This window comes from Triticum aestivum, chromosome 3D (assembly GCF_018294505.1).
Source record: "Triticum aestivum cultivar Chinese Spring chromosome 3D, IWGSC CS RefSeq v2.1, whole genome shotgun sequence".
NCBI classification, from domain to species: Eukaryota; Viridiplantae; Streptophyta; class Magnoliopsida; order Poales; family Poaceae; genus Triticum; species Triticum aestivum.
In genome coordinates, this window is record NC_057802.1 from 328,762,911 (window position 1) to 328,770,767 (window position 7,857).

Sequence of the window (7,857 nt, forward strand, 5' to 3'; positions counted from 1 at the left end):
CATGAATGTGGCCATAAGATTGATCATTTGGCTTGAAAGCCATGAATCTTCACGCATGATAGCTCATTTATGAGAACACTTTTTTAAAATAAAGGCCGTATTACAAGTTTATTATTTTTCCTGGAAACTTGGTCACATATGATGACACAATGCGAAGGTTTTCCATTTCGTTCATTTTTTTTGAAATTTTTATGCCCGTTTCAAAATGTGGTCAAAACGGTGGGCTTAACCGTTCCTAGCTAGTGGTTGAATCTTGGAATTTTTTTAATGTTTCTCTATTAAATCTATACTTATGTACCTAGAAATGATTTTTGGAAAAAAATAAATAGCAAACTATGAGGCAGCTACAGTTCAAATTTGATCCGCTTCCTGCTGAATCGGCGAAAATTTGTCCTTTTCACCAAAGATGGCTCAAAGCTTCCAATTTTGCAACAATATATGGTAGGTCCTTCACAAAAAAAACACATTTTGGTCACTCAGAAAATGGAAAATGGTTCTTTTGAGCAAAGAAAATGAAAACCTCCCAAATCAACATTGTTTGTCATCCCTAAATACACACATGTACAAAAAATGGTTTATTTGAACTAACTATAAGAGGTTACATGTTTTTCATTTTTTTAATGAATTTCCTATGCCGATTTCAAAATGTGATCAAATTTGACCGCGCGACCGTTTTTAGTTAGGTGCTTAATAATGCAAAAATCATCCATGAAAGGTGGTTTAACTTAAGTGAAAATCTTAGTGATGCCATTTTGCCAAATATTTTCGGTAGCTGCTTCAACCCCCTGTTTTTAGCACTAAGAAAAGTAAATTTTAATAGCTCATTTTTGAACCAATCAGGACGCAGCCCACGGATCACCCCCTTTATTGGATCTGAGCCGTCCCCCTACTGATCCAGCGTCTCTCGATCCCCTCCTTCCCGAAAAACCCTAGGGCACTGTTGCCCCTCCTCTCCCCGATCCAAATCCCTCCTCCGCCGCCCCTCCTCCCCCATCTAGATCTAGATCCCCCCACCCCTCCTGTTCACTCCCGCAGCCGACGCCCCTCACTCGCCGTCGACGACCCACGCCGCCGCCGCACACTACCGCGCCCTCCCCTCACCCTGGCCCAATTCAATCCAACCCCGCGCGCACACCGATGCCGCCGCCGTCGACCCCTTCCTCCCTCCCCTGCCTCGCACCCATGGCGTTTGCGCTCAAGGCCTCCGCCTCCCCCGCCCTCACCGCTACCTCCTCAGCGACGTTCCCCTCCTTCTCAGCTGCCTCCGCGGTGCCCAGGGGCCGCGCCGCCGCGGCCAGGAGAGTCTCGCTCCGCGGGGCCGCACCCGCGACCTGCTACCCCGCGCCCGCGCCAACTCCAGCAGTTGGCTCGCTCGCTTGCTGCTGCAGGTGAGTGCTGGTGGAGCTCGTATCGGGGATGAGGAAGGCTGTAGATCCGGCGGGCGAGGAGGCGAGCCGTGGGTTGCAAGAAGGCGGTGGTGGTGTGCGCGCTCATCGGCTTCCTCGGCGTCCTCTCCGCCGTGCTTGGCTTCGCCGCCGAGGGCACCCGCGTCAAGGTAAAACCGTCTAGCTGTCTCCAGCGCATCTCGCCGCGTAGGAAACGGCCTCCCTTTTTGCTGCTGCTAGATCTCATCCCCCCGCCACCAACCAAGAAGAAACACCGGTAGGTGCGCTGCGCAGGCAGAGGGCAGAGGCCTTATTAGCTACTTGTTGCTGATGTTGTGATGCTAGTAGTATCGATCTCGTTGCTTGGGGATCGACCCTCCCGCTTTGCAAAGCGCATTGGGGATTTTCTTCATTAGCCAGCAGTGGTAGTAGGTGTGGCCGCTTCACCACGCGGCCTTGTTCAACCAAAGCGTGCTGCTACTGCTGTGATTACTGACTGATTTTCCCTCAACGAAGATCATTGTGAGGCCGACTGGAGTGGAGTGGGGTGGATGCTTGCTTGGCCTAAATTGCCTCACACAATCCCTCTCTTCTAACTAAAATAGTATGATTGGGTCAGCATTTGTGCATCTTGCTTCCTTTCCATGGAGCTCACTTGCTGCTGCTAGAATATGTAGTATCTATGTATGCTACATGCGGCGATGCGTATGCGGCATTCATGGCGGTCTATTCTGTCGTTATCTATATGTTCTTGAAATTGCAGTAGAAAGCTAATAAATAGTTTGAAATTGTGAATAAGATGGTAAAGCAGTCATAATCATGTCAAACTTTTTTGTTGTCTCAATAATATGCTGTTCAAAATTAACAGTGCCGAATGTTTGATTTCCAGACAATGTTGATATGGGAACTGTGTGTGGTAATACTTCCAAGTCTGCTGCCTGAGTATCATCGACCCTGGTATCTAGCACCACATTTCTCATTGTGTTACCTGGTTCATACTTTGATATACAACAACTGGGTTTCTGATCATGCTCTATTCCTTGTTGAATTTTCAGGCGATTCCGACATCATCAACGCAACACCAGCTGTACAAAATAACTAAAAATTCCCAGGTGTACCCTGTTCAAACTATGCTGCATATCAGCACATGCTAATGGTTAATGTGCATGCTCAACCAGAAATCAGAATTGCCTCTGTAAGATGTTGTTTGTCAGTCATCCAACAACAACTTGGTTTTGATTATCTTCTTAGTGATGTTGTCTTGTTCTGCTTCTGAAGTAGTACTGCTTTATCCAAGCCTGGATCTCCTATATACTGTAGTCCTGCCATGCAATCTGATCCTGACACATAACATTACTCTGTCTAACCCATGTCTGATTTATAACATAGTAATATTGTGTAGCTTGATTATTTGTAAAATGGCGGGCAAATGCTGCTGCAAAGATATTAGTGGTATATGTGCATGCAGTTGACAATATGATTTCACATGTGTGTTTGAACATTAACCATACAGATTATGGTACTGTTAATTTGGTGCAGTTGAATGAGTGCTTGGTGTTGATATTTTCTTAAATGAGCATTATTTTGTCTTATAATAGATTGATTTGCACTGTTTTGGTTAATCATAGTCCCACAACCGTATGTGATTTAATTGACTGAGATGTTGCAGTAGACTTTGTTGCTAGCTATTTAAGATCACTTAAGATATTATATAAACATCATGTTGTGATCGTGGTGGTCATCGTGTTAAATAAATTGTAACACTGGTAGTCTAGTAGAAATTTTGATCAAATTGGAACTTTCATATGCTTATAAAGCTTTCCTATGAACATTCATAGGGATTTTAGCATGGCTGCTGTTGGCCCTTTGTATTAATATGTAATTAGTGTATGTACAAACTGAATGTTAAAATGACAGGGATTTCTGATGGCGGTGGTGCACATCCCGCGCCAGTTCAAGGTGTCGGACTGGTTCCTGAACAGGAAGGACTACAAGGACGGGAGGTTCTCCCAGGTCTTCTCCAACGCCGTCGACATGAAGCTCAGGGATGACCTTGAGAGGCTCAAGAAGATCAGGTATAACCTCGCCGTTCCCTGTTCTTTTCCCCCCTTGCTATTTGTTGATATATGACTATGTGTTAGATTCAACTACTGAAGATGCTTGCACTTCATATCAGGACTAGCAGTTTGTGTCTTGCTGGTAGTATACAGTTTAATTTGCTATTATTAGCTAGGGTTGTTGATAGACTTAATTTTCTACTGGAAGTCAAAACTTCTGCCAGCTCTAACTTGGTTATATAACAGTTCAATTCAGTCAATCTTTGGGGTGTTGATACACTACTGTGCAAGTTCTATGGTATGTGAGTTCCTTCTATTGCTGCAAGCATTGACACAATATGTCATGTGCAGGGAGCTGGAGCTGGGCCAAGGGAGCAAGCAGCGCTGCTGGTTACTTGGGGCCAGATCGAGTAAGATGGCGCACCATGGCGTGTGGCGGCCTATTTTGCTTCCAAGAGCAGTACTGTTTATTTGAATGAGATGTACTCGTCTACTGCCTAGTAAAAAATGAATGATTGTCATGTACTGTCTATGATGTAGTGAGCTATAGGAGTGAAATGAAATTTTATCTGCTGTTGTATGTGTTATTTTCCTGTAATGTGTTGTGTACATTTTACTTGAACATTAAATTCTCCAGAAAATGTTCTTACTGGACCTGATAGTGGCCACGGCCCAATTATACTTGTACTATTAAGATGCCATGGCCCAAAATAACGTGGGCTGAAAAGCTATTCAGAAGTACTATAAGCAGGCCTTGACTCAAATAGAAAATAGAAACAAAAAGGAAACGAACTATGTGGAAAGGTAAAGGCCCATGATAGAAAAGGCCCAAAAACATCAAGGAAAAATCATAAATGGGCTGAATTAATGGGCAAGGCCCATATAGACACCTAATCGGACCGGGCTGAATCTTATCAACGACCTTTTCAATTGGTCGCAATTTTGCCACGTCAGATTGCCACGTCGGATCTGACGTGGCCTGGGCAGACAACCAGTGACCAAAACAAAAGGTCATGGGTTCCATGACCTTCTGTGAGAAGGTAGTTAATTTCAGTTTACGACCGCCAGCTTTTGACCTTCTGTTTTTTGTCACAAAAAGGTCGCAAATGAAAAACTATGACCTTTCAACGGCCAATAGTGAGGGTCACAAGTTGACATATTTCTTGTAGTGTGTATCACCCACAACTCACTTGTGTTCTACTCGTGCATATAACATCAACGCATAAAACCTGACTCTGATACCACTGTTGGGGAACGTAGTAATTTCAAAAAAATTCCTACACACAAGCAAGATCATGGTGATGCATAGCAACGAGAGGGGAGAGTGTGTCCACGTACCCACGTAGACTGAAAGCGGAAGCGTTAGCACAACGTGGTTGATGTAGTCGTACGTCTTCATGATCCGATCGATCAAGTACCGAACGCACGGCACCTTCGAGTTCTGCACACGTTCAACTCGATGACGTCCCTCGAACTCCGATCCAGCCGAGCTTTGAGGAAGAGTTTCATCAGCACGACGGCATGGTGACGATGATGATGTTCTACCGACGCAGGGCTTCGCCTAAGCACCGCTACAATATTATCAAGGTGGATTATGGTGGAGGGGGGCACCGCACACGGCTAAGAGATCAAGAGATAGATTGTTGTGTCTATGGGGTGCCCCCCTCCTCCGTATATAAAAGGGGGAGGAGAGGGCCGGCCAAGGGGAGGAGGCGCGCCCAAGGGGGGAGTCCTACTCCCACCAGGAGTAGGACTCCTCCTTTTCCTATTTGGAGAGGGAGAGGGAATGAAGAGGAAGGAGGGAGGAAGGAAAGGTGGGCTGGCCCCCCTCCCAATTCGGATTGGGCTTGGGGGGGGGGGCGCCCCCTCCCTTGCTCCTTTCCCCTCCTTTCCACTAAAGCCCATTAAGGCCCATATACCTCCCGGGGGGTTCCGATAACCTCCCGGTGCTCCGGTATTATCCCGATCTCACCGGGAACCATTCCGGTGTCGAAATATAGTCGTCCAATATATCGATCTTTATGTCTCGACCATTTCGAGACTCCTCGTCATGTCCGTGATCACATCCGGGACTTCGAACTACCTTCGGTACATCAAAACACATAAACTCATAATATAACCGTCATCGAACTTTAAGCGTGCGGACCCTACGGGTTCGAGAACTATGTAGACATGACCGAGACACGTCTCCGGTCAATAACCAATAGCGGAACCTGGATGCTACTATTAGCTCCCACATATTCTACGAAGATCTTTATCGGTCAAACCGCATAACAACGTACATTGTTCCCTTTGTCATCGGTATGTTACTTGCGTGAGATTCGATCGTCAGTATCTCAATACCTAGTTCAATCGCGTTACCGACAAGTCTCTTTACTCGTTCCGTAATACATCATCCCGCAACTAACTCATTAGTTACAATGCTTGCAAGGCTTATAGTGATGTGCATTACCGAGTGGGCCCAAAGATACCTCTCCGACAATCGGAGTGACAAATCCTAATCTCGAAATACGCCAACCCAACAAGTACCTTCGGAGACATCTATAGAGCACCTTTATAATCACCCAGTTACGTTCTGACGTTTGGTAGCACACAAAGTGTTCCTCCGGTAAACGGGAGTTGCATAATCTCATAGTCATAGGAACATGTATAAGTCATGAAGAAAGCAATAGCAACATACTAAACGATCAAGTGCTAAGCTAACGGAATGGGTCAAGTCAATCACATCATTCTCCTAATGATGTGATCCCATTAATCAAATGACAACTCTTTGTCTAAGGCTAGGAAACATAACCATCTTTGATCAACGAGCTAGTCAAGTAGAGGCATACTAGTGACATTCTGTTTGTCTATGTATTCACACATGTACTAATTTTTCGGTTAATACAATTCTAGCATGAATAATAAACATTTATCATGATATAAGGAAATAAATAATAAATTTATTATTGCCTCTAGGGCATATTTCCTTCATGAACATCCCCCTTGTTCTTGAAGATTGGTACTAATATACTCCCTCTCCATTCTTCTGGCATCTTGTGTGCCCGAAAAATGAGGTTGAAAAGCTTGGTTAGCCATACTATCGCTATGTCCCCGAGACCTTTCCACACCTCAATGGGGATACAATCAGGGCCCATCGTCTTGCCTCCTTTCATCCTTTTTAAAGCCTCCTTCACCTCATACTCCTGGATTCGCCGCACAAAACGCATGCTGGTCTCATCAAAGGAGTCGTCCAGTTCAATGGTAGAACTCTCATTCTCCGCATTGAACAGCTTGTCGAAGTACTCCCGCCATCTATGCTTAATCTCCTCGTCCTTCACCAAGAGTTGGCCTGCTCCGTCCTTGATGCATTTGACTTGGCCAATATCCCTCGTCTTCCTCTCTCGGATCTTGGCCATCTTATAGATGTCCCTTTCGCCTTCCTTTGTGCCTAACCGTTGGTAGAGCTCCTCATATGCCCAACCCCATTGCTTCACCAACAGCTCGCTTTGCAGCCTTCTTCGCCATCTTGTACTTCTCTATGTTGTCTGCACTCCTATCCAGGTATAGGCGTCTGAAGCAATCTTTCTTCTCTTTAATCGCCTTCTGGACATCATCATTCCACCACCAGGTATCCTTATCTTCGCTTCTCCTTCCCCTGGACACTCCAAACTCCTCCGAGGCCAACTTACGAATGCAAGTCGCCATCTTCATCCACACATTGTCTGCATCCCCTCCTTCCTCCCAAAGGCCCTCCTTAATGACCCTCGCCTTGAACGCCTGAGCTACCTCCCCCTTGAGCTTCGACCACTTTGTTCTAGCGACTTTGGCACGCTTATCCCGCTGGACACGAATCCGAGAGCGGAAGTCAGCAACCACTAGCTTATGCTAGGGTACAACACTCTCTCCAGGTATCACCTTACAGTCTAGGCACGCACGCCTATCTTCTCTTCTCGAGAGGATGAAATTAATCTGGCTAGAGTGTTGGCCACTACTAAAAGTCACCAGATGTGATTCTCTCTTTCTAAAGAGGGTGTTAGCTACAATCATGTTGTAGGCTAGAGCAAAGCTTAAGACATCTTCTCCTTCTTGATTCCTGATGCCATAGCCAAAGCCCCCATGCGCCCCTTCAAAACCTGTGTTAGATGTACCCACGTGGCCATTGAGGTCTCCTCCTATGAAGAGCTTCTCACCAATCGGTACACTCCTAACCATGTCTTTCAAGCCTTCCCAGAGCTCCCTCTTGGTGTTCTCATTGTGGCCTACTTGCGGGGCATACACGCTGATAACATTGAGAACCAAGTCCTCAACTACCAGCTTGACCAGGATAATCCGGTCCCCATGTCTCTTGACGTCTAGCACTCCATACTTGAGGCTCTTATTGATCAAGATGCCTACGCCATTTCTGTTTGCAGTCGTCCCCGTGTACCACAGCT

At 45.9% G+C, this 7,857-nt stretch overlaps 1 protein-coding gene across 1 annotated transcript; it reads left to right on the forward strand.

Annotated features, from left to right (window-relative positions):
• Window positions 1-971: 971 nt before the first annotated feature.
• LOC123078686 (uncharacterized) lies at window positions 972-4,098 on the forward strand. Its single transcript, XM_044501275.1, has 5 exons — window positions 972-1,555; window positions 2,275-2,342; window positions 2,441-2,580; window positions 3,303-3,460; window positions 3,794-4,098. The coding sequence occupies exons 3-5, from the start codon at window positions 2,533-2,535 to the stop codon at window positions 3,915-3,917; spliced, it is 330 nt and encodes a 109-aa protein (XP_044357210.1). The 5' UTR covers window positions 972-1,555; window positions 2,275-2,342; window positions 2,441-2,532; the 3' UTR covers window positions 3,918-4,098.
• The last annotated feature ends 3,759 nt before the right edge of the window (window positions 4,099-7,857 follow it).